Source organism: Babylonia areolata, chromosome 22 (genome assembly GCF_041734735.1).
Source record: "Babylonia areolata isolate BAREFJ2019XMU chromosome 22, ASM4173473v1, whole genome shotgun sequence".
NCBI lineage: Eukaryota > Metazoa > Mollusca > Gastropoda > Neogastropoda > Buccinidae > Babylonia > Babylonia areolata.
In genome coordinates this window covers 6,621,789-6,648,533 of record NC_134897.1, presented here as the reverse complement: position 1 = coordinate 6,648,533, position 26,745 = coordinate 6,621,789, and the positions used below count along the sequence as shown (strand labels likewise).

Here is a 26,745-nt window from a genome sequence, read left to right as displayed (position 1 = left end):
ATGCAAAGATAACTTTTTTGCAGGTGCATAAAACTTAACGTAATCGGTAAACACATTACTGAAGTCAAATGAAGGATCAGGAAAACATTCAGTGAGGCAAACAAAATCGAATTTATTTACATGGTTCATAAAAGAAACATCCTTTAATTTACTATACAAGTTTTCTACATTATTGTTCAAGAACTTCCACTGATGTGGATAGTCGGGCCTGTCCTATGGCTTCCTTGTCATGCTCGAGCGCAGGTGCCTGTCACCGGAGATTAGAAAAGATCTCCGCTGTCACTGCCACTGCCACTGCCACCTCTCCCTCTGCCGCGAGCCGAACCAACGGGAGACTTGCGTGGCTGGTTCCCCAGGTAAGCGGGCATCCCCCATCTGCCTGCCTGACACCTGGCCTGCACGTGTTGCACGTGTGTCACTGGTCTTATGTTTTATTGAGGGTAACTGGATAAGCTGGAAGCTTCTTTACACCATGCCCTCCCTCACACACAAACACACACACCCCCACTCACACGCACAAAAGATGAAAAAGGAAAAAAAAAAAAAAAAAAAAAAAAGAAGAAGAAAAAATCGTATCGACACTCGGTGTAGACGGTAACAACAACAGCAACTGCAACAACAAGAGTTAATCACGAAACATAAAAAATAGCAGAGAGAGAGAGAGAGAAAGAGAGAGAGAGAGAGAGAGAGAGAGAGAGAGAAAGAGAAGCATCATGCACACTGTGCGCGTGCTGTGCAATGTTTCTAGCTTTCCAACAAAATGCTACAATGACCATGCGGAAGATGCTACATGACCATGTGATTTTTACCGTACCGAGAGAAAACTTAACTGCTGATGACGTCATGTGCAAAAATGAGAACGTCGCGTTGCAAATTATCAATACCCGATGTTGAATTCTGTACATGTAAATTTCTTTCTTTTTTTTTTGTTTGTTTTGTTTTTTGCATTGGTTCTCCCTTATTTCGTGTTTTCATTTCCTTACTCACCTTCATATTCAGAGAGTTATGAAATAATACTGAGTAAGACAAAGCAGCATGTAATTATTGTTGTTTATGGGAACTATGGAATCATATTCATGTGATATAATCATGATTTGTTTCATTTGTCAAATAATGATACAGTCCTACACTTTGTAGCCGCGCACTGTTCCGTTTAATTACATTTCGTGTCCCAAAACGGACCAGTGTTCCTCACGTGACGAGATCTGAACACTGTTGGCGGCGACCCACGCTAAGGGTGATGGGAAACATCACGTGGCCCGCAGTGCATGACGGTAGAGAGGAGCAGTCGGTGTCTGTCCGTTCAGCATCACTCCCTTGGGTCTCCTCTCGCTGGAAACATGTCCGCCAAAACCCTGTGTGCAGTGTTGTACGGTCCCATGGACTTGCGTGTGGTAAGTTGGGGGGGAAGGGGAGTGGGGGTGGGGGGTGACGTCATGCTGTGTTTAGCGTATCAGTGTTTTTAGCTTCTGTATCGTTAGTGCACTCATAAAGAAGAAGAAAAAAAAACCCACACCCAATAATGACAGCAATGAAAACGTATTCCAAGAGTGGGTTGCATTGCATTCTCGACTCTTACTGGTATCTGTTATACTGGGACGTGTTTGACCAACAGTTTCTAGCGTTTAGCAATGTAGGCATGTGAGAATTAATGACAATAACAATGTGAATTCATATAGCATTATATTCTTAATTTTTATGGCTCTAGTGCTTTACACAAACGGGCAAACAGACCGGCGCGCGCGCGCACACACACACGCACACACAAGCATTCGCGCGCATGTGTATGTGTGTGTGTGTGTGTGTGTGTGCTTATGCGTGCACGCATTGTGTCCGTTCTTTTATTTAACGTCTTTTTTTTATTTTATTGTTTTTAATAACTCTTTAGTCACAACAGATTTCTGTGTGTCAAATTCGGGCTGCTCTCCCCAGGGAGAGCGCGTCGCTATTCTGAGAGCGCCCCCCCCCCTTTTTTTTTTCTTTTTCCCCCTCTTATCTGCATCTTTATTTGTTTTCCTATCGAAGTGGATTTTTCTACAGAATTTTGCCGGGGACAACCCTTTTGTTGCCGTGGGTTCTTTTACGTGCGCTAAATGCACGCTGCACACGGGACCTCGGTTATCGCCTCATCCGAATGACTACCGTCCAGACCACTACTAAAGGTCTATTGGAGGGGGAGAAAATACTGGCGACTGCCGGTGTGATTCGAACCAGTGCGCTCAGATTCTCTCACTTCCAAGGCGGACGCGTTACCTCTAGGCCAACGCTCCACACTTGTGATTTTAGACGAAAATCCATCATCTTCCCCACCCTACCCATGCCTTAAATCATCACTTTCCCTAGTCCTCTCTCCTCAACTGTCATAAAAAAAGCCCAGCTAACCAGTCAACCAGTAACATTATAACGAAGAGCCAATGGGGCTCCTAATTATTCCAAACACATGTTTCTAATGGAAGCAGATGGAACTACAGATTTTGTTAATGAAATAGGTACAAATGTTTTTAACTGTTCACATTTATCGATGATATGCACAGGGGTAATTTCCTTACCGCAAATGCAAGTCACATTAAAACTTTGTTTTTATGGCATCCAGTCATAGTCAATATATTAGACTGGTGAGCCTTCTGCTACTGTGATGCCCCTTTGTTTTAAGAGAAAACATGCGATCAATTTTGTGCGAGCTATTATTAGTATTTTCTTTGTCAGGGTCAGACTCCTGTTTTAGTTTATTGACATGGTTCCACAAGTTGTTTTGTATTTTTCCAGTAGAGAACAATCTTCTTGTATTGAATATGGAATACTAAATTTCTATACCGATATGATAGTACTTCTCTACTTTTAATGACGAAAATATAAATGCTGCCCCTGCCTGATTGTTAACAGGTATTGAACCGTCTGTATTTCCTTCAAGGTGATTTGGATAATTTTCTTGAATGTGAGATTTAACAAAAGCAGAGAGAGCAGGGTCTTCAGCTTTTTTTTAAAATCTGGGTAATTAGCATCAAATGTTGCGTTGTTCATCTCCCACTTCGGTATTGTCGTGTGTGATAACCAAGGGGCAGTTTGATGTAGGTTCACTCCTCATGTTTCAAATATGCCAGAGGTATAAGCACATATAGTTGTGAGGGAGTGAATAGACTGTGCTCTTTTACGGAAATGAAGATTAAATTTTAAACTATTTTGAACTGTTGTACTGATATTCTTTGCGAATGCAAGTTTCATCTGGTCATCAAAGCGTAATACTTTAATTTCTGTGTATGTTCTTAAAGTTGAATACGCATTGTGTGTGTGTGTGTGTGTGTGTGTGTGGGTGTGTGTGTGCGTGTGTGTGTGTTGCAGGAGGAGCACAAAGTTCCTGACCCGGCGGAGGGGGGTGAGTTGTATTCTCAACGTTCCTAGGTATACTACATGCAGTCTGAGCGATGACCAGGATACCTGGTTTTGCGTCATGTTTGGGCTCTTCTGTTGATGTTTACCTGAATTGGGGGTGCTGGGACCAAACCCGTTCGAGGCTACGTTGTAAATGATGGGCATTATGGGTTATGCTTGAAACCCAAGATGGCTGTCACCTTATTCTTGAATATGAAAATATACAGGACGTATGAAGCATAAATTGCAATTGCATCATAACTCATGTTTGGCTCAGTCAAGGAAATAATTCAGATGACCAAAAGTTGGCCGACAATGGAGGAAAACAACACTTCACTTGCTCATGATTAGCATGCAAAATGAAGTAAATAAATCTGGCCAATTGATTACACTTGTTGAAAAGAGCTCACAGCTTTCTTACCTTCGATGATTGCAGTATAATTAATAGTCAAAGGTTGCATGGCTTGAACGGTAATGAAATAGCAACACAAATAGTCCATCATTGATACCCAGATTTTTGGACATTTTGTTTTCTATTTCAGAGTTTACTTAATTGACAGTTTTCACCACAAAAGAAGCGATGTTCTCTGAAACATAAACTCACATCAGAAAGCGTACCTCCTCTGCCTCCCGCACCCCTCCCCCTCCCTCCACCCCACAGCTAAAACACCAGTTTGTCTCCTTGCGTGACTCTTGGTAACTTATACTGCCTGTAGTCTGACTGTGGTCCTTGGAACAGAATGACTGTGCAGTTTCTCTGGCTTGAAGACCTGCGATTCTTGAGGGACTTTATTTGCGGAAAGAGGGGTGGGGGTGGGGGTTGGGGCGGCAGTCCGCCGCCTGCAAACAAAGGAACGAAGTTGCGAATATCAACATCTCCAAGAACGTGGTAATGAACCATGAAAAAGAAAATTGTGCCTTAAAATATATGATGTGTATGAATTGTGGGAACTGGTATGTGTCGGGGGGGAGGAGGGAGTGGGGAGGTGGGGGGTTAGGGGTTGGGGTGGGGGGGGATGAGGGGGGGTATACCTACGTCAGGCATCTATATCATCTATGTTGAGACAGAAAAACATTAAAATGCTGGTCGACAGTGACATCACACACACGCACACACCACATACATACACACACACACACACACACACACACACACACACACACACACACAGAGGTGTAACCAAGCCCTGTGTGTCCCACAGAGGTGCAGATCGAGGTGCGGGCGGTGGGTGTGTGTGGGTCAGACCTGGCTCACTACCGGACAGGGTGCAGGGTGGCCAGTGGTGTCCCCTTCCCCCAGCCCATCGTTCTGGGTCACGAGAGCTGCGGGGTCGTCTCCGGCCTGGGGCCTGGCGTCACGGATCTGGTGCTGGGTGAGTGGCTGGCTGGCAGGAACTGCAGTGCTGTGGTGCCTGGCTCTGCTTTTCTAGTGACTTTTTCTTTTAATATATATAATTATAGATTTGTAGATGTCAATCACATTCAGCCATTCTTGTTCATTGCTGGTAGAACAGTCAGTTTGCTTCAAGTAAAGAGCAACAAAAAAAACCCAACAACTCTTCTTTCTTGTTTGATGTGTTGCTCCTGACTTCACTTTGATCTTGAGTTGCTGTCAGTTTCAAAGCAAAGTCACTGGTATAACCAAAGTCCGTGGAGTGAAACACAAACACGGAATGCAGTCTTTGGTATAAACAATCGGCGCTTTCTATTTTCTATTTTTCTCTCTCTTCTCGTATTCTTCCCTCTCATTCGATATGATAACCAATGAAAATTCCAACACGTGTTTTTTAAGATTGTTGGTGAAGACCTTGCCTCTTTTGTATTATATTGTTGTTATGGTGGTGGGGGTTGTAGGATAGTAGTAGTTGTAAAAGAGCATTTAATCACACTGCTCCAATCGTGTGGAACTCACTTCCCATTAGTCTGAGACAGACACGCGGACAGAGAAGGGGTCACCTCCGCACCGAATCTTCACTGAAATTCCGTGCCACTGGCGGGGAAGATGTGCATTCACTAGAACTGAAACACAATTGTAATAGCATGACCATCCTGATCACGTCTCCCCCCCCCCCTCCCCTGTCCTCCCCCTCTCCTCACAGGTGACCGGGTGGCGGTCTCCCCCAAGTACCCGGGGTGTGGTCACTGCCTTTGGTGTAGAGAGGGGAGGGCCAACCTGTGTCCCTACGCCAAGATGATGTCCGCTGCCCCCACCCCGGGATCTCTGGCCACCTTCATAGTCTGGCCCGCCAAGCTCTGTTACAGGTAACCTGGGGGGAAGATCCATGATTATATGTTTTTATTATCATTATTTAAAAAAAAATCATTACAACAAGTTTCAAACGTCAGTAAAATCAGCACCATCTTGTTGCCTTATATGTCAGAACATCATGTATGTGACGTTCATGGACATATGATATTTCTTGATAAGAGAGAGAGAGAGAGAGAGAGAGAGAGAGAGAGAGAGAGCGCTAGGGAGGGAGTTGTGTTGTGCTAGCAGCAAGACAAAGAATTCAGAGTGTTCATTCAAAACCAGTGGACCAAGAAGACCAGGGATCATTAGCACTGACAATAAAAACAGCTGCTCACTCATCCTGTTGGAACACACTGCCCCTGAAACAGCCATACTCTTTTCTACACAGTGCAGCACATACATGCGCACAACTGTTAAGTCGCTGTTGATTATGGAAAGGTAATGCGCTCATTTTCATCATCCAAATTTCGGATGTTTTATAGCAGGAAGAATAACCCCCGAAATAGGAGTATGGCCGCCTACATAGCTCACGAACGAAGAAGAAGAAGAAGAATAGCAGTAAGAATAAACATGATTGCAGTGACATTTCCATGTTGCTGGGCGTGGATTTTGTTTTGCTTTGTTGTAATTTTTGTTCAAAAGGTTGGGCCCTGTTCTGTTTGTGTGCGAAGTCTATACTAATTTTTTTTCCACACAAATATCTCAACTACATTGCCGTAATCAGCTGACAGACTTGTTCTTGATGATTGTAACAGTTGCACTTTTGCCTCTCTCTCTCTCTCTGTGTGTGTGTGTGTGTGTGTGTGTGTGTGTGTGTGTGTGTGTGTGTGTGTGTACAAGTGCACACACTTTACTGAAAAAGCATGCCTACGTCGAAACATATCTGATTTTAAGTTTAACACTGCTATTTCAGATTCACAGAACTGTTTGATCAGTGTGATAGCATTCCATTTGTTCTGAATGTTAAAATTGCCAATGAAAAAAAACCCATCACACACACACACACACACACACACACACACACACACACACACGAGAAAAAAACAAAGTCAGCACCATCCAAGACAATATCGTTTAACAAAAGAAAAGATAATTGAAATGTGGACTTAGTACTGGAAAGGTTGTCCATTTAGTATTGTTTGTTTGTTTGTTCTACGAATATTAAATCTGCATCATTTTTCTGGTATGCGTTGATGGAGTTCTTTGTAAAAGCAAACTGTATTGTATTACACACACACACACACACACACACACACACACACACACACACACACAGAGAGAGAGAGAGAGAGAGAGAGAGAGAGGATATACATATATATTTATATATATATATATATCGGTGGTTGTCTGTTTGATTTAGTGCTTATCACAAGTGAGTCTTGAAGGCCTTGCCTCTCTTGTCTTGTTGTTGTTGAGGTGGTGGTGGTTGCAGGATAGTAGTGGTTGTAGTAAAAGCTGTTTTTGAAGTAGTAGTAATAGTAGTAGGCCGATTGAGTCTTCGTGTGTGTATGGATGTTTAGGTGGTGTTTGTGTGTGCGTTGGTGTACGTGTATTCTTTTATAAATCTGAGGTCAAATTCCTTGGTGTTTATTTTACTCCAAAGCTAAATTGGAAGAAACATCCAGAAAACATGAGATCAAAAGCAATGAAAAGCTTAAATTTTCTTAAAATCGTCAGTAAACAGCCTTGGGGTCAAGATCCAAAAACACTTATTCATCTCGCTACTGCACTGGTAAGATCTATATTGACGTATGGACAGGAGGTATTTTTCTCTGCTCCGAATGCTTTCCTTAAAAAATGTAAAGTCTAGATAGCAAAGCCATAAAGCTGGCCCTATGTGTTCCATTTCATACGAAGACATTACAGTCGTATAGAGCTGCAGGAATACTACCTATTAATGAATTAAGAAAGCTAGCATCGGCAAAATATGTAATTAGAGCAAATGCTACAGAAAATTCTGTCAAAACTGAGATTAATATACGGCCTGACAAACTTTTTTCGAAACGAGCGAAACAGAACAGAAATCTAGAAACTATTTCTACATACGAGTCAGATACTATTAATCAATCAAATGTTGATCCACAAAATGTTGCTCCGATTATGAGCACTTCGCCAGTTCCATTATGGGAATTAACGGGAACAGCTTTTGACATTCAATATTGTGACATTAAGAAAGATGAAAATCCCAATATACTAGCTTCTCGAGTCAAATCACACTTGTCTGAAACATACCCCCACCACTTAAAAATATTTACAGACGGTTCCGTTCTAGAAAATCAGTTTGCTGGTTCTGGATATGCAATTCCTGCTCTGAAAATTAAAAAGTCATATCATATTGGAAAGGGCTTCTCAATTTTTACAGCTGAATTAATTGCCGTCCTTATGGCATTAACATATCTAATTGATCTGCCCCTAAACTTTTGTGTTGATTCAAAATCAGTTCTGCAGTCTATCAAATCAGGTTGTACGGGCATTAATTATAACATCATTTTTGAAATAAGATTTTTGATTCACTGTATTCAAATGAGAGGAACTAATATTGAAATGTGCTGGATTCCCTCACACTGTGGGCTTTTCTCTAATGAACGTGCAGATCATCTTGCAAAGCTTGGAGCTAAAAACGCTTTAAATGCAATTGAACTTCCTCATCGTTTATCATCATCTGAAATGTGTAATATTGTTGAAAGAAATATGCAGAATTCCTTTATGTCTTTAGAAGTGAACACTTCTGCCTTATTAAATGCTAAAAGAACTGGCAGGGCTGTTAAGAGCATGGCATTTAGGTTATTACTAAATGCCCCATACACAAAATATTGTGAAAATATTGAATGCATTTGCAAGGGACGTTTAACGGTAGAGCACGTTTTAACCCGCTGTTTAGTAATGAAACCTTTTTTGCCTCCAGAAATTACGGAACACGTGTTACTAGTTTCAAACGTTAACATTTTTTTGAAGAAGTTATATTTCAAACTGTTCTTTATTAATGTTAGCTAGCTGTGTGTTAAATAGTCCAGTTGGCTATTTATTGCAGGTCCCCACATGAACCTCTTTTCAAATAATAATCTATAGAAGTAGTGCATACAATATTTGATTATTGCTTTTTTTTTTTTGGTCCTAATCCCGCTTCCCCCGTCCCGCCTCTCACACACACCCTTCCAATATTATGTTTTTTCTTTCTCCAATCACTGACACTCACCATCTCCATTTTAGATTTTGTACTCAATCTTTTCCACATTCTGTTCTCTCTCTGTGTCTGTCTGTCTCTTTCTTTCTTAGTCCCCTCCCCCCTTGCCCCCACCACCACCCTCCCCCCTCCCCTCCACCTCAAACGCCCCCCTTTTCATTCGAATATACAGAAATATCGATTTCTAATTAATAATAACAATCATCATTATGATAGAAATGATATTTTCAGTCTAATATCATCATCTTAGATGAACAGACTATAAATAAATAAACGAACGAACGGTGTACGTGTATGTGAGTGTAGAGGGGAGGAGGGTATGTTTGTGTGCCTGTGTATGTCTCTTCGTATGTGTGTGTTCGTGGGGCTTTGTGTGTGTTTATCGAAATAGAGGTAAGGTAGATGTTACTTTCACTAATATTTCTGAGTTTCCTATCGTTCAATGAATCACACGAGGGAAAATTCCCCTGTTTCTTTCAGCACTATTTCTTTTCTATTTCTGATATCGAGTTTGATTTCATTTTGACACATCGGAATTTGTTCAGGTGTTTGTGTGTACACGCGATGTATACGTAGGTGTTTTGCTAATGCCCATTATCAAATCAATTGCAACTTTATATTTGAACAGTTTCGGTTCAGTTTTAGTTTTGCGCGCGCGCGCATGTGTGTGTATGCGTGTGTGTGTGTGTGTGTGTGTGTGTGTGTCAGACTATCCCCAAAAGTGAGCTGGGAGGAGGCGGCTATGATTCAGCCAATGGCCTGCGCCCTTTTTGGGTGTCAAAGGGCAGGGGTCAAGGCAGGTCAACGTCTCTTGGTCTGTGGAGCGGGTGAGTTGTGACGAAACGATTGCATGTCTACTGTTTACTTTCCAAACACTGATGCACCGCAAGGTGCAGTGCTCTTGACGTTCCCGTTCACTCTGCACGTGGCTGAATGCATAAACTTGACCAGTCCGTGAACAACAGGGCCAATCGCCAATGACGATGACTGTGACGACCGAAGAGAAATGACATATTAGTGAACTGGTATGATGAAAATTGCCTTGTATTTAATAATTGTCAAAACAAAATGGGAGAGGAATAAACGGTTGGCAAGGTGCACTTCATCAGGTCTTACAGACTTTGCTTTGTGATTCAAACATGATAGATAAGAAAAACCCGTGGTTTTACAGACATCTTTCACCAGTCTGTCAATATAGTTTCCTCCGCACTGATAGCAGCAGTTGCAAATCATTCAGAGACAGAAAAAAGTTGGTGCACTTTCATTGATGCACTGATGTATAACTGGGTCATGGTTTCGGCAATGAAAGCAAAAAGTGTAGCTTTTGTATTGTACTGTATTGTATTGTACTGTATTGTGTTGACTGTACTGTATTGCATTATACTGTTATGTGTTGTATTGTATTGCATTTCTTTTGCTTTATTTCGTTTTGTTTTGTTTTGTATTGTATTACATTTTGCCACAACAGATTTCTCTCTTTGGAATTCGGGATGTTCTTCCCGTGGAGTGCTACAGCGCAACGTTGCTCATATGTTGTTTTTGTCTACAGGCATATCCAAGAAAGTGGATTTTTCTCCAGAATTTGCCGGGGACAACCTGTTGGTACTTTTACGTGCGCTAAGTGCATACTGCACACGTGACCTTGGTTTCTCATCTCATCCGAACGACCCGCTCCCAGACCGCCACTCGAGGTCTTGTATAGGGAGAGTCAAAGTCCCGGTCCACCCCCGAAAGCTGAGTATGGCTGCCTACATGGCGGGGTAAAAACGGTCATAGACGTAAAAGCCCACTCGTGTACATACGAGTGAACGTGGGAGTTGCAGCCCACGAAGGAAGAAGAAGAAAGTCCCGGTCCGTGCATGGACTCAAACCCGTGGACACTCGCGTCCTTGTCGGGCTTCTAACCACTGGGCCACCGTCACAGCGCTGTGCTTTCATTTAAATGGATGTCATCATCATCGTCACCATCCTCTTCATCATCGCCATCATCATCATCATCATCATCACCATCATCATCACCACCATCATCGTCGTCGTCATCACCACCATTACCATCATCAACATCACCGTCATTTCCATCATCAGGGGGTTAGGGGGTGCACGGGAGGGGTAGTACCTCTAGAGGGGGGGCTTGTCACGCTCTTCCGGGAGTGGTTCGTCCTCTGTTGGTCCCCACCAGCACCCAGCTCTCACCTATGGGTCCTAGAAGCTGCTAGCATGCGGCAGCACCCAACCCCCGGGCAACGGCTTTGACAGGCTGGCTAAACTAGGTGAGGGTAGCCGACGGGTCTCAAACCCTCGGTGAGTTAGGGCTTGCCTACCCAAGCCAGTGAAGACTGGATCCGGCGGACTCTGCGGAAGAAATCCTCATGGTTCAACGGAGAGGAAGGCGGTTGCAGCAGAGCACTGTGGAGTGCTGAGGGCAGGATGAGGCATATAGGACATCCTGGTCATCCACTGCATCCGTTTCCATCTCCAGTCGTCTTGACCTCGTCTTACCACTGGATACAGACGGTTTCGGACAAGAGAGTGAGGTCGACGGTGCGCAACTCCTCCTCACTATAAACAAAGTCATTGCGCAAGTCATCAGTCATCCTTCATCCCATACCATAATTTTCCCCAAGCCCTGTGGCGACAGGCGAGCGACGAAGCGACAGGTGTGGGTACACTGACAGTCGTAGCCGCGGACCTGCACATAGGCGGCTCAGGCCATAGGGTCGTTTTTCACTGACTGGAGCAGCGGTGGAGATCGGCAGCCCCCTGAGCGGCTGAGCAGCCCTCTTCAGGACAGCACTGCTCACCTCCATGGCATGAGGAAGGGGCTAGAAAAGGTGCCCTAAACAATGTCTGCTCCACACCAACCTAGTCAGCATACAGCGGCTGACGGGGACCCTACTCAAGCGGTCGACACACAAAGGAAAGAAAGAAGAAAACAAGGAGCACCCCATTGACCATTGCCACATGGAACGTGCGTACGCTTCTGGACAGAGGCGACTCAGCCAGACCACAGAGACGCACAGCACTCATTGGGAGTGAATTAGCCAGGTACAACATCGACATCGCTGCCTTAAGTGAGACCAGACTGGCAGAAGAAGGCGAACTCTGTGAGCGAGACGCAGGCTACACCTTCTTTTGGAGTGGTCGCAGACCTGAAGAGAGACGTGAGGCTGGAGTTGGTTTTGCAGTGAAGACAACCCTCGTTGGCAAGCTGGCTGGCCCTCCGAAAGGAGTGAACGATCGCCTGATGACGATGAAACTCCCTATATGCAACGGGAAGAAGTTTACCACCATTGTCAGCGCCTACGCGTCCACCATGACCAACCCGGATGAGATCAAGGACAAGTTCTACGAGGACCTGAACGCTGTCATCACCACTGTTCCCAACGCAGACAAGCTCATCATTCTTGGTGACTTTAACGCGAGAGTTGGTTGTGACAGCACCTCCTGGGAAGGCATAATTGGGAAGCATGGGGTTGGTAACTGTAACAGCAATGGCCATCTACTTCTCCAGACATGCGCCGAGCACGACCTTCTCATCACAAACACCATCTTCTGCCTCCCTACCCGCAACAGGACGTCATGGATGCATCCTCGCTCTGGGCATTGGCATCTCATAGACTTTGTCATCGGCAGGAAGAGGGACAGGTAGGACGTACGAGTCACGAGGGCCATGTGCGGCGCCGAGTGCTGGATAGACCACCGCCTTATCGTCTCCAAGCTCAACCTCCGCATCCAGCCCAAGAGACGGCCTCAGGGCATGAAAGCACTCAAACGCCTAAATGTCAACAAGCTGGAGATAGGCAACATCAAGCAGAGCTTTGTTGACACCCTGGAGGAACGCCTTGAGTCCACCGTGCTGGACAACCAGAATGTGGAGGCAGCATGGGGCGCACTGCATGAGACGGTGTACAAAACTGCCATGGAGTACCTGGAGCCTTCTGTCAGGAAGCATAAAGACTGGTTTGATGAGAACTGCACTGAGATCAAGCAGCTGCTAGAAGACAAACGCCAAGCCTACAGAGCCCACATTGAAGATCCCAAGTCACAGTCAAAGAAAGACATACTGAAGAGCGCATGCAGCACCATCTAGCTGAAGCTGGCGGCAGATGCAGGATTCCTGGTTGAGCATAACAGCTGATGAGATCCAGGGCTTTGCAGACAGGAACGACATGAAGAACTTCTATAACGGCCTGAAAGAAGTCTACGGTCCCACCACCTCCGGATCTGCTCCACTCCTCAGTGCTGATGGTTCTACTCTGATCACTGACAAGGTCCGGATCCTTGAGAGATGGGCTGAACACTTTGACAGTGTACTGAACCGCCCCTCCACCATCAATGATGAAGCCATCGACCGACTCCCCCAGGTGCCAGTCAGTGAGTCGTTGGATGCCATTCCAACTTTGGAGGAGACCCAGAAAGCTATCCGTCTGCTATCCAATGGCAAAGCCCCTGGCCCAGACTCCATTCCAGCTGGGGTCTACAAAGAAGGTGGTATGGCGCTGACTGAGAAACTTCATCAGCTGTTCCAGCTCATCTGGCACCATGAGGCAGTTCCACAGGACTTCAAAGACGCTTCCATCATACACCTGTACAAGCGCAAAGGAAATCGTCAGGCCTGTGACAACCATCGTGGAATATCCCTGCTGTCCGTCGCAGGCAAGACCTCTGGCCAGAGTGCTACTCAACCGTCTCATAGCGTACCTTGAGCAAGGTCTCCTACCAGAGAGCCAGCGTGGCTTCCGGAAAGAACGCGGGACTATCGACATGGTGTTTGCTGCCAGGCAGCTCCAGGAGAAGTGTCAGGAACAGAACGCCGACCTTTACTCCACGTATGTCGATCTGACCAAGGCCTTCGATACTGTTAGCAGAGATGGCCTTTGGAGAATCATGGCGAAGTACGGGTGTCCCAGAAAGTTCATCACCATGATACGGTAACTACACGATGGGATGCTGGCCCAAGTCCAAGACAATGGAGAGACTTCAGAACCATTCCATGTCTCCAACGGAGTCAAGCAAGGGTGTGTTCTTGCCCCCACCCTGTTCAGTCTCATGTTTTCAGCCATGCTGACAGATGCCTTCAGAGACGCTGACGTAGGCATTGGCATCACGTACCGCACAGATGGCTCACTCTTTAACCTCAGGAGGCTTCAAGCAAAAACCAAGGTGAGGACAGACACCGTCAACGACTTCCTGTTTGCTGATGACTGCGCTCTCAACGCTGCCTCCGAAGCTGACATGCAACACAGTGTCGACAAGTTCGCTGCTGACTGTAACAACTTTGGCCTCACAATCAGCACAAAGAAGACTGAGGTGATGCACCAGCCAGCTCCAGGAAAGCCTTACGTTGAACCAAACATCTTCATCAACGGGCAACGACTGAACGCGGTGGACAAGTTCACATACCTGGGCAGTACACTCTCTCGCACAGTTGTCATCGACGACGAGGTGAATGCCAGACTCGCCAAAGCCAGCGCTGCCTTCGGCAGACTCCATAAGAACGTTAGGAACATGAGAGGCATCACCCTGGAGACGAAGTTCAAAGTATACAAGGCCATAGTTCTCACCACACTGCTCTATGGATGTGAATCATGGACGGTCGACAAATGCCACGCCAAAAAGCTGAACCACTTCCACACCACCAGCCTCAGAAAACTTCTCGGCATAAAGTGGCAAGAGAAGATCCCTGACACAGAGGTGCTCACTCGTGCAAACTTGCCCAGCATTTACACCATCTTGATGCAGGCCCAGCTGTGCTGGGCAGGCCATGTAGTTCGCATGCCAGACCACCGGCTCCCCAAGAAACTGCTGTTCGGCGAACTCCCATGGAGGCCAAAAGAAGCGCTTCAAAGACACTCTGAAAGCTTCTCTGAAGGCCTTCAACATCAGCCACGACACATGGGAGCTGAATGCAATGGACACACCAAAGTGGCGTTCAGCTGTCCACAAAAGCGCCAAATCCTGTGAGGCCAACAGAATCGCTGCAGCAGAGCAACGCAGACAGGCCAGGAAAAGCAGTGCCAGCAAGTCCCCGACAGCCGCCACCATCCCATGTCCACACTGCGTCAGAACCTTCCGGGCGCGGATTGGCCTGACCAGTCATTTGCGCACCCACAGAGCCCAACCACCCCCCCCCAACCCCCCTCCCAGGATGACTAGATGGTCCTCGTCGATCCCGACGGACGAACCACACCATCATCACCATCACCACCATCATCACCATCATCATCGCCATCACCATCATCACCATCATCACCACCACCATCATCATCATCACCATCATCATCATCATCATCATCATCACCATCATCACCATCATCATCACCATCACCACCATCATCACCATCATCATCATCATCACCATCATCACCATCATCACCATCATCATCATCATCACCATCACCGACACCATCACCATCATCGTCAACATCGCCATCATCATCATCATCACTGCTAACCATTGTACGCCGTTTGCTGGACAGGACCACTGGGTCAGATGATAGTGATGACGGCCAAAACCTGCCTGGGCGTCACACGGATCTGTGTCACAGGTAACGCCACGGACACACGTGTGTCTAGCTGGGTCATGCAGCTTAGTTACGCTACCTGTCTGTGTGCGTGTCATAAAGAAAAGTCACACTGACTTTCTGTACTGCCTCTGTCATTAACATCAGCAACTCATTATCACCATGTCTATTCAGAATGGTACAAAATGAATCATGTATCCGTCGCCTGCATGCTTTGCGTTGAATGTAAATGCCCTTGTGGTTTCAGTTTTCAGTTTTCAGTAGCTCAAGGAGGCGTCACTGCGTTCGGACAAAACCATATACGCTACCCCACCACATCTGCCAAGCAGATGCCTGACCAGCAGCGTAACCCAACGCGCTTAGTCAGGCCTTGAGAAAAACAACAACAACAAAACAAAACAAAAACAAACAAACGGGGGAATAAATAATAGATAAGCTTACATAAGTAAATAAATAAATAAATAATAATTATAATATAGAAAAAGGTAGTAGTAATAATACTAATACTAATAAAATAATAATAAAAAATGAATAAATAAATAAATAGACAACAATGGTGATAAATAAGCAAATAAATGTAAAACATGAAGACACACATTCACACATACACCCACACATGCATAACAGATATGCACCAAACATGCAGTTTCACAGATATGAAAGCACAGTCAAATACATATAAACGTACATGAGCTCCAACACACACACACACACACACACACACACACACACACACACACACACATTACCTTGCACCTCCTCTACCCCCCTCCTCCACACACTCATTTCTAGTCTACGTATCGCAGCTTCCACGGCACACACACACACACACACACACACTCACAGAGATGAACACTTGTACAAGCACCCCACACACATATATACAAAGATATATATATATCCGTTCCAATATCCTGTTGCTCCCACAGTGTAGGCATGCATACACTCACATACCTCATCCTCTACCCCACCTCCCCCCCGCACTCCCACCTCCCCTCACACACACACACACACACACACACGTACACAGAACTCTCCTGACACTTGTGTACACTTACACTCTCGCGCATTCACAAACGCACTCAAAAGCACAGACCCACACATACACACAAACACACACATACACACACGCACAGAGGCTGCCACTGATTGGCCGCAAGAGGGATGGGAAAAGATCTCTGATGCCAAGAACGTGGCGTCTAGTGTGTTGCTCAGTCTATTGTATTTGGAAAAGCCCACAGAGACTCTGTTCCGTTTTGAAGAAATTTGCGCAATGTTGGTTTGGAAATGATGCCGATATTTGTTTGATTTGCAAAGCATCGTGCTCTACCTTTCATGTTAGACTTGCGGCCGCTCCCTCTCTCTGCGTTTATTTCTTTGAGGCGGTCGATGGTGTGATGGCCTTGTACCTGTTCTTTTTTATATTCTTTGACTTTTCTGAGGATTTCCGATTTTCCTAGATGTAGGCCGCTCGTTGGTGTTGCGTTACCAGCAAGTCTGTCAGCTCGCTCATTTCCCTTAACACCTGCATGTCCCGGGCAGTATGACCATGTGAAAGTTGCGCATCTGAAAGTTGCGCATTGCCTTATGCCACTCTGGGCTTCCCATTCCGTTTTCTGTATGAGGTTCATTGAGTCTGTTAGAATCATGGCATGTTGGTTTCCGGGCGTATGGATGGACGATAGCCACTGGAGGGCATGTGTCGCAGCTTCAACTTCCATCGCTGGAGGTTGTGACTTTGTAGGCAGCATTCTCTTCCCAAATTGTTTTTCCATTTTGTTTCGCAGTGAATCCCCAACCAGATTGGTCTTTGGTGACTGAGCCATCTGTGTATATGATGATGTCCTCTTCTTTACTGTTTTCTTCTATGAGTAGCTTCACTTCCGCATCAGTTTTGCCCTTTGGCCATTCCCGACAATGTCTTCCTAGAGTGGGTGAAATGTCTGTGTTGAATAGATGGTTGAGGTTTTCGGGGTTTTTCTCCCATTCTTTTGTTTCTTTCAGGTCTTGTAGTCGGCATACTAGCTAGATTGTGTCTTCTGCTTGCCCCATCCATGATCTTCCTCGTCCTAGACGGCTGCCTTTTGGTTCTTTGACTGCGTCATGCAGTGGGTTTTGAGGGTTTTCTAATGCTTTGAAGTAGGTCTTGACCTGTTCTAACTTGTTTCTGGCCTGCACTGAAGGAAGGTCAAGCAGGTATCGCATGGTTTCTGTGGGCGTGTCTTTTGTTGTTCCAAGGATCAGCCTCATAGCTTCATTTTGTACTCTTTCTAATTTTAGGAGGTTGCTTTGAGACGGTGTTGTTAGCCCAAGTCCGTAGTCGATCACACTGAGGACGAGTGATTGGTATAGCAGGAAGAGGTGGCGTTGTTCAATACCTTTGGTTGCCATTGCTTTTAAGACTGAAAGGCCATTTTTGCATTTGAGAACAGTATTTTCCGTATGTTTTCTGAAGGTCAGCATCCTGTCGAAGTGTATTCCTAGGTAGCGTAGGCATTCAGTTTTCTCGATTTGAATCCCATCGAATGACACAGAAGGTGGTGATTTGCTCGCGGTTTTGTTGTTGAGGGTGCACAGCAACGTTTGGGCCTTCGCTGGATTGATGGAAGATCCTGTGTCTTTGCACCATTGAGCAATATTGTTTAGTTGTTTCTGGACGGCTTTAGTTCTTTCCTGAGCATCTTTCGAAGTTTTGAAGACCAGGCCATCATCCGCAAGGGTAAGCACCCGAGCAATTCCATTGTTGTTTAAGTCTGCAAGGCCCTTCGTGTAGACATTGTAGAGGACAGGAGAGAGCGGAGACCCTTGTGGCAGTCCCATGGATAGTTTAGAAGGTGCAGACATCCAATCTCCGAGGCGTAGGACGACGGTTCTTTCCTGAAGCGCTGCTGCTATCCATCTTGTCAGTGTCAAACTTACTCCATACCTTAGTAGCAGCTCCATGAGGTGCGCAAACTGGACTTTATTGTAGGCATCTTCAAGGTCGATTGCTGCTGCTAGTGTTTCTTCTTTTCTTTGAAATCCTTCATACACCTCATATGCAAAAGCAGCTGCATTTTCCCATGTGGACTTGCCTGTTCTGTAACCACCTTGATTTGAAGGGAGAATGTGCCTGTGTTCAAGATCCCTTGCAAGTTTCCTGGCTATCATGCGTTCCACGAGCTTTCCAGCAATGTTTTGCATGGTTAGGATCCGGTAGCCGCTTACCTGACGATGGTCCTTTCCTGGTTTTGGCTACGGGTTTTAAGAAGCTGTGTGTCCAGTCCTCCGGCACATGTCCATTGTGGAAACTGTTTTGATATAGATTGAAAAGTTTGCTTCTGTCTTCTTCCGATAGCTCCTTGATGTCTGAGTAACGAACTTTGTCTGGGCCAGGAGCCGATTCTTTCTTGCATTTAGCTATTGCCTCGTTTAGATCATCTATTGTCAAGTCATTATCAGGTCCAGTCTGCATAAGGGTTTGGTTTAACTCCTCAACATATTTCTTTTTCTCATCTAAGTTTCTTTAATCACTCTGTTGTATGAAACGTTTGAGCAGGGCAGATCCTTTTTCTTCATTTGTCTTAAGCTTGGTTCCGTCAGTGTCTAACATGTCTGGGGTTGTTGTTGTGCACGTTTTCCCTTCCATGCGACGATAAAATTGCCAGAACTCTGTCAATGTTGTGTCATAACTGAGTGCCTCGCAAAACTGTTTCCACTTGTCATTTTTGGACGCATGTACACAGCTGCACATAATCGATTTATCCCGGCAATGCTACCACATTGTCCCAATACTAACATGATACAATGTTCCATAATTAAATGACAGACAGACAATATACCAGTGAAACTGAATGGCATGCTTCCTGAATTAAAAATAAGATAGATGAATAGCATGTCTGTATCGTCTGTGTTATGAAAAAATAATATTTTCCCTTGATCTGTTTTATTCCTGTAGCATTTATTAGCTCCCAGAGTGTGACCAGCACGTTCAAATCATGTTGCTCACAGCCCAGCCGATCGCAAGGTCCATTGAAAGGCTGAACCAGCACGTTTGGTCAGTGTGTAGTTTCGCCATTTATCCTCCGTTCCAGTTCTGTTTTCCTTAACGCTGTTATGACGTAGCGTATATGGATTAATCCTCACGCTCTGACACGCACGCACAAACTCATGCGCACACGTTCGTTGTTGTTTCTCCTTCGCAAAATAAGATGAGCATGTTTCACACTGGATGGGTCCAGTCTGGGTTCTGAAGTGTCTGGCACTGTGGGCAGGGGTGTAGCTGGTGCTGTCCTGATGCAGGTGGTTTCAGTGCCTTCTCCTTTCGTTGCTGGCGTTTGTGTGGTGTCAGCAGGCAGTGCATCCCAGTACTTTGAAAACACTTTGTTCACAGCATTTTGATTCACCAAGTTGACATGATGGTTTTGTTTCATTATCAAACAGTCCAATAAGTAAGTACTTATAGATTTAGAATTTGGTTATTTCTTTTTTCTGATCTAAAACTCGGGGATAGTAAAATATGAAAGAGTTAAGAAATCATCACACACACGCATACTCGCACACGAACACATACAGGCGGACACACACACACACACACACACACACACACACACTCTCTCTCTCTCTCTCTCTCACAGACAGCATATACACACAGACCACATTTCCCACAAGCCTGCTCATTATTCTACAACCAGTTTCCGCTCTCGCCGTAGCCCCTTTCGTTTTTTTGTCTTATATCACTCTCATTGACCAGAAGTAAGATGGATGAACATCAACATGCACAACAACAAAACAACAACAATAAAAACCCAGACAGACAGACAGACAGACACAAACACGCACACGCACACACACACACATGCACATGCACTCACAGCCCCATATACAGGTATGTACGCGCAGTTAGATCATGTCCCGCTACCCATACACGTCATGTAGGCATGCAGAAAATGCATTGTGCCATATTTTCTCATCTTGTGCCTACTTGGCAAGCGGATGCTGATGGCAACAGGTTGCCCCTTATCCTATTTCCAAATAATAATCTATAGAAGTAGTGCGTGTGCGCGCGTGCGTGCGCGCGCGCGCGCGTGCGTGTGTGTGTGTGTGTGTGTGTGTGTGTGTGTGTGTGTGTGTGTGTGTGTGTGTGTGTGTGTGTGTGTGTGTGTGTGTGTGTGTGTGTCTAATGTATAAATATGTATGTGAGAGATTTTTTTACACGAACTGTTTTATGAAGTAATGTTATAGTTTACTCAGTTGTCCATCTGTTGTGCTTTTGTTGTTGTTGATGAGTTGTGTGTGTGTGTGTGTGTGTGTGTGTGTGTGTGTGTGTGTGTGTGTGTGTGTGTGTGTGTGCTAGTGTATGTGGGCGGGGTGGAGGTGTGAGTGTTTTTACAATACGTACATTTTTACATTTTCAGGTTTAATTTCTTAAATGTAATAATGTACATACGTTTTTACTAGAAATGTTTGATCAATATTGCTTTATCATGTGATGTTGTAGCCTGTGTGTTTCAATTGTTGTCATTCGTGTGTGTGTGTGTGTGTGTGTGTGTGTGTGTGTGTGTGTGTGTGTGTGTGTGTGTGTGTGAACATTTGTTTCATCTTTCTATTTTGATCTGTGTGTGTAATGTGGGCTTTTATTATATATATATAGGCTTTTATTATATATATATATATATATATATATATATATATATTTATTATTATTATTTTTTGTAATGTCGCAGTAGTTTGCATTATTTGATTGTTGATCTGTGTTCGTGTGTGTATTGTGCCTGTAGGTGCGTGTATGTGTGTGTGTCACTGAGTGAGTGCGTGAGTAATATGTTTGGGTATTCGGCTTGTGTTCGTAGGTGCATGTGTGCGTGCGTGCGCGTGCGCGCGTGTGTGTGTGTGTGTGTGTGTGTGTGCGCACGTTGTGTGTTTTGTGTGTTTGTATGTATGTATGTATATATGCATGCGTATACGTGCTTGTGTTCTTTCAATTTCAATTGCCTACTTTTGTTGTTGTTATCATTTTTTAAAAACCTGTTGCATTTCTTGATTTAATCAACTGACGTGACCTATTTTAATTGTTCTCTCTCACCTATGCTTCTAATTATATGCATATGTTTGTGTGGGGATGTTTGAGTGAATGTTTAGTGCTATTGTAAAGCGCATAGAGCTTCAAGAATATGGGCTATAGCAAGAAGTCTTAATAAATAAAATAAATATTTTTTTTTGTCATTGTTTGTGCGTGGCAATACGCTGTCTGTATGCGTGGACAAACACGTTCAGACTGTGCTCTGTTCATGTCAGCTCGAGGGGAGAGAGAGAGAGAGAGAGAGAGAGAGAGAGAAGGTTATGTATGGATTTTCAGCAAAAGTGAACAGGGAACGCCTTCAGTTCATTGCCGACGTCAGCGGGTGCCGGACCGTTCTTGTGGAGGACTCTGGTCCACGTGACGTCGCCAGCCGCGTGACGTCACTACTGGGAGGGGCTCCTGACGTCACCATGGAGTGCAGCGGAACCGCGCATGGAACCAACACAGCTGTTTACGTACGTGTGTACGTGTGTCAGATGAACAGACCTAGGAACGTTTCTCTTTATAGTTTGGCTTGATTTTATCTACCTTTTCGTTGACCTACATGTGTGCAAAAGTGAGTCTGTGAAATCACCCGTGTGTGTGTGTGTGTGTGTGTGTGTGTGTGTGTGTTCACGCGTAAAACTTATTATTCCACTTTTCTAGTATAGGAACCAGACTTATTAGGAAGGTAAGAGCGCATATGACCTTTCCCGTCATGCTCTTTATGACGAAGAGGTAAACTGACGTGACTGTTGACTGAGAGACTGACGTGACTGTTGACTGAGAGACTGACTGACTGACGTGACTGTTGACTGAGAGACTGACTGACTGACGTGACTGTTGACTGAGAGACTGACTGACTGACTGACGTGACTGTTGACTGACTGACTGACTGACTGACTGACTGACTGACTGACTGACTGACGTGACTGTTGACTGACTGACTGACTGACTGACTGACGTGACTGTTGATTGACTGACTGACTGACATGACTGTTGACTGACTGACTTACGTACGTACGTACGTGACTGTTGACTGACTGACATGACTGTTGATTGGCTGACTGACTGACGTACGTGACTGTTGACTGACTGACTGACGTACGTGACTGTTGACTGACGTACGTGACTGTTGATTGACTGACTGACTGACATGACTGTTGACTGACTGACTTACGTACGTACGTACGTGAATGTTGACTGACTGACATGACTGTTGATTGGCTGACTGACTGACGTACGTGACTGTTGACTGACTGACTGACTGACTGACTTACATGACTATTGACTGACTGACTGACTGACTGACTGACTAACGTGATTGTTGATTGACTGACTGACTGACGGACTGACGTGACTGTTGACTGAGGGACTGACTGACTGACGTGACTGTTGACTGACTGACGTGACTGTTGATTGACTGACTGACTGACTGTCGTGACTGTTGACTGACTGACTGACTGACTAACTGACGTGACTGTTGATTGACTGACCGACTGACGTGACTGTTGATTGATTGACTGACGGTCTGACGTGACTGTTGACTGACGGACTGACGTGACTGTTGACTGACAGACTGACTGATGTGACTGTTGATTGACTGACTGACGTGACTGTTGATTGACTGACTGACTGACTGTCGTGACTGTTGACTGAGTGACTGACTGACTAACTGACGTGACTGTTGATTGACTGACCGACTGACGTGACTGTTGATTGATTGACTGACGGTCTGACGTGACTGTTGACTGACGGACTGACGTGACTGTTGACTGACAGACTGACTGATGTGACTGTTGATTGACTGACTGACTGACTGTCGTGACTGTTGACTGACTGACAGACTGACTGATGTGACTGTTGATTGACTGACAGACTGACTGATGTGACTGTCGATTGACAGACTGACTGACTAACTGACGTGACTGTTGATTGACTGACCGACTGACGTGACTGTTGATAGACTGGCTGACGTGAATGTTGATTGACTGACTGACGTGACTGTTCATTGGCTGACTGACTGACATGACTGTTGATTGACACTGTTGATTGACTGACTGACGTGACTGTTGACTGACGTGACTGTTGACTGACTGAATGACGTGACTGTTGATTGGTTGACTGACTGACGTGACTGTTGATCGATTGACTGACTGACGTGACTGGTGATTGACTGACTGACGTGACTGTTGATTGATTGACTGACTGACGTGACTGTTGATTGACTGACTGACGTGACTGTTGATTGATTGACTGACGGTCTGACGTGACTGTTGACTGACAGACTGATGTGACTGTCGATTGATAGACTGACTGACTGACGTGACTGTTGATTGACTGACTGACGTGACTGTTGATTGACTGACTGACGTGACTATTGATTGACTGACTGACGGACTGACGTGACTGTTGACTGACCGACTGACGTGGCTGTTGATAGACTGGCTGACGTGAATGTTGATTGACTGACTGACTGACGTGACTGTTGACTGACTGACTGACTGACTGACTGACGTGACTGTTGATTGACTGACGGATGGACGGGTTGACGTGACTGTTGATTATCAGACTGACGGACGGACTGGTGTGCAGGCCACACGGCCAGGGGGCTGTATCCTGCTGGCAGGACTGGGTGGGGACCATACAAACATCGCACTCCGGACAGCGGTCGCCAAGGAGCTGGACATAAAGGGTGTCATTAGGTTCAACAACACGTAGGTCCTTTATTTTGTTCTTTGGTTGTTTGCCCTGTCATGAGAAGATCGGGGGTGGGGGTGGGGTTGACGTGAGTGCGCGTGTGTGATTGTGTGTGTGTGTAAGCTGAATATGTTATGATGTCATGTGCAATGTAGAGCTCAACGTACATCACAACTTTCAAGTCAATTAAAAAAAAAACAACCTAGCAAGGCTTCTCTCTCTCTCTCTCTCTCTCTCTCTCTCTCTCTCTCTCTGTGTGTGTGTGTGTGTGTGTGTGTGTGTGTGTGTATTGCACATTATATATATATATATATATATATATATAACTTCTTTCTCTGTGTGTTTTTCAAGAATGCATCCTTTGTACATGTCCTTTTTTAAAGTGCATACTCAGAACCATTTATTCAAAAGCAGTGACAACTGCATGATAGAACAGTTCAAATTTTGTGTGCATTGGTCTGCGTGTGCCTCTGTGTGTGTGTGTGTGTGTGTGAAAAGAGAGAGTGTTTTCAGGAAGCGGTGGAAGAGTAGAGAGGAATACGGTTTTGCAGATGGGGGTAGTCTTGATTATTCATTATGAATGACTATGTTGCATGATAGATACATGTACTCTTATCTGTCTCCGTTGTGTTAGAGCCAAGAGCTGAATCCTAGGCATTTAAAAATGTCTAATCATCATCATCTTGCTAAATTGTACATATTACTACAGGTACTCCACTGCCGTTGACCTGTTCGGGTCAGGACAGTTTGACTTCAAACCATTGGTGACGCACACATTCCCCCTGACTGACGTGGTGAAAGGGTTTGAAGTCATGCAACACGCTGCAGGCAAAGTCGTCATCCGTTGCACGGAGGACTGACCCCACGGGGACAGATGGTGGAACGTGAACTGCTGCTGCAGAGATCACTGAGAAACTTGTTTATGTGTATTATCAGAATTGTGTTTGATTTGATAATAATAATAATGATATTACTACTACTAATAAAATTATCAATGATAATATTAATAATAGTATTTATATAGCGCTGAATTATGTGCAGAATCAAAGCACTTTAGCACCAGTCATTCACACGCATGCATAACTCTAAAACTGGAGAAAGTGAAGTCAAGGAAAAGGCAGGGAAGGGAGGCTATTTTGGGAAGAGGTGGGCTTTAAGGCCAGACTTGATTTTAGCATGACAGTGGTTGAATTGTTTGTTCTATTGTACTTCTCTCTCTCTCTCTCTCTCTCTCTCTCTCTCTCTCTCTCTCTCTCTCTCTCTCTCTCTCTCTCTCTTGTAATAAAAGTGAATATGAGTAAAAGTAATATAATTGTATTTAGAAAGGGAGGTTATTTGTAAGAGAAAGATGGACCTATAACGGAACTATAATGCCCATTGTGAGTGTATACAAATGTTTAGGTATTTATTTTTCTACACGTTTGAGTTTTACATTTGCATGTAAAAACCTTGCAAGTAGAGCAACAAATGCATTGTTATATGTCATGAAGAAATTGTCATTAGTACAAAATGAATCTCTGAAATTATTCCTAAAAATATTTGATTCTCAGATCCAGCCTATGATACAGTACGGGGCAGAGTGTTGACTCTGCTGCTATACACTGTGAAAAAATTCATCTATATGCTTTGAAAAAAATTTTAGGGGTCTCCCTTCAGACACCAAATGATCTCGTCTATGGTGAGACTGACAGATACCCAATATCGTTGCTCTCTACCGTTAAATGTATTAAGTACTGGCTCAAGTTAACACAAATGGATGAACACAGATTGCCATATAAATCATACAAAATGTTGTTAGACTTAGATAATAAGGGTAGAAGAAATTGGGTCTCAAATGTTAGAAAGAAATTATATGAGTACGGTTTTGGTTTTGTATGGCTAAATCAAGGTGTTGAAGATATAAATGTTTTTATTCGTGTGTTCCGCGAAAGATTGGTTGATTGTAGATGGCAAAGTTGGAATTCTCATATCCAGGACAGTGACAGATTTAAGGTATACAGAATGATCAATAATTTGCATAGTGTTCCAATTTATATGCGTATGCATATTGCTAGAGGTTTGAAGCATTTAATGACGAAATTTAGGTTCGGTGTCTCTGATGTTTTTACTCATCAGTATCGTTATAGGCAGTCAAACATTTGTAATTTGTTATGCCCATTATGCAAAGAATCAACTGAAGATGAGGTCCATTTTGTGCTTAGTTGTCCAGCATTGAGAAATATTAGAGAACGATTAATTCCACTCAAATTTTATAGACAGCCTTGTTTATTTAAACTCATTTTGTTATTGTCTACGAACGAATCTATTGTACAACATTTTGCTTTATATTTGCATAGAGCTTTTAAACAACACAATGCTTATGTAACGTAATTTTTCTTTGTAGTAATATGCAACTTAATGTCAATTCCATGTGTACCCCCTTCTAAGGGGCTATGGCCTATATATGAATAAAACATCTACATCTACATCTCTCTTGTAAATGCTGCTGTGTATATTTTTCTATAACCTTTTGTTATCTTGTAAACATTTTGATTTCATTTCTTTTGCCCTGAGGGCTGGATGTAAAAAAGCACATACATGCTTATTCCACTTCCCTCATTAAAAAGATTCGTTCGTTCGTTCGTTCGTGGAGGAGGAGGAATTTTTGTTTAATGTCCCGTCACACATATCGGTGATT

At 44.4% G+C, this 26,745-nt stretch overlaps 1 protein-coding gene across 1 annotated transcript; it reads left to right on the top strand.

Annotated features, from left to right (window-relative positions):
- Positions 1-1,289: 1,289 nt before the first annotated feature.
- On the top strand, positions 1,290-26,483 carry LOC143297345 (sorbitol dehydrogenase-like). The gene is made up of 9 exons (XM_076609643.1): positions 1,290-1,394; positions 3,340-3,373; positions 4,572-4,742; positions 5,469-5,631; positions 9,513-9,631; positions 15,284-15,352; positions 21,666-21,844; positions 23,964-24,085; positions 24,778-26,483. Exons 1-9 carry the CDS (start codon positions 1,341-1,343, stop codon positions 24,926-24,928), a joined length of 1,062 nt encoding a protein of 353 aa, XP_076465758.1. The 5' UTR covers positions 1,290-1,340; the 3' UTR covers positions 24,929-26,483.
- The last annotated feature ends 262 nt before the right edge of the window (positions 26,484-26,745 follow it).

Bases quoted from the DNA above. Each gene is read 5' to 3' on its own strand.
- LOC143297345 (XM_076609643.1), top strand. From the start codon at position 1,341: ATGTCCGCCAAAACCCTGTGTGCAGTGTTGTACGGTCCCATGGACTTG. The intron at 1,395-3,339 runs GTAAGTTGGGGG...TGTGTGTTGCAG, and splicing joins GTCCCATGGACTTGCGTGTG to GAGGAGCACAAAGTTCCTGA. The intron at 15,353-21,665 runs GTAACGCCACGG...ATGGATTTTCAG, and splicing joins CACACGGATCTGTGTCACAG to CAAAAGTGAACAGGGAACGC.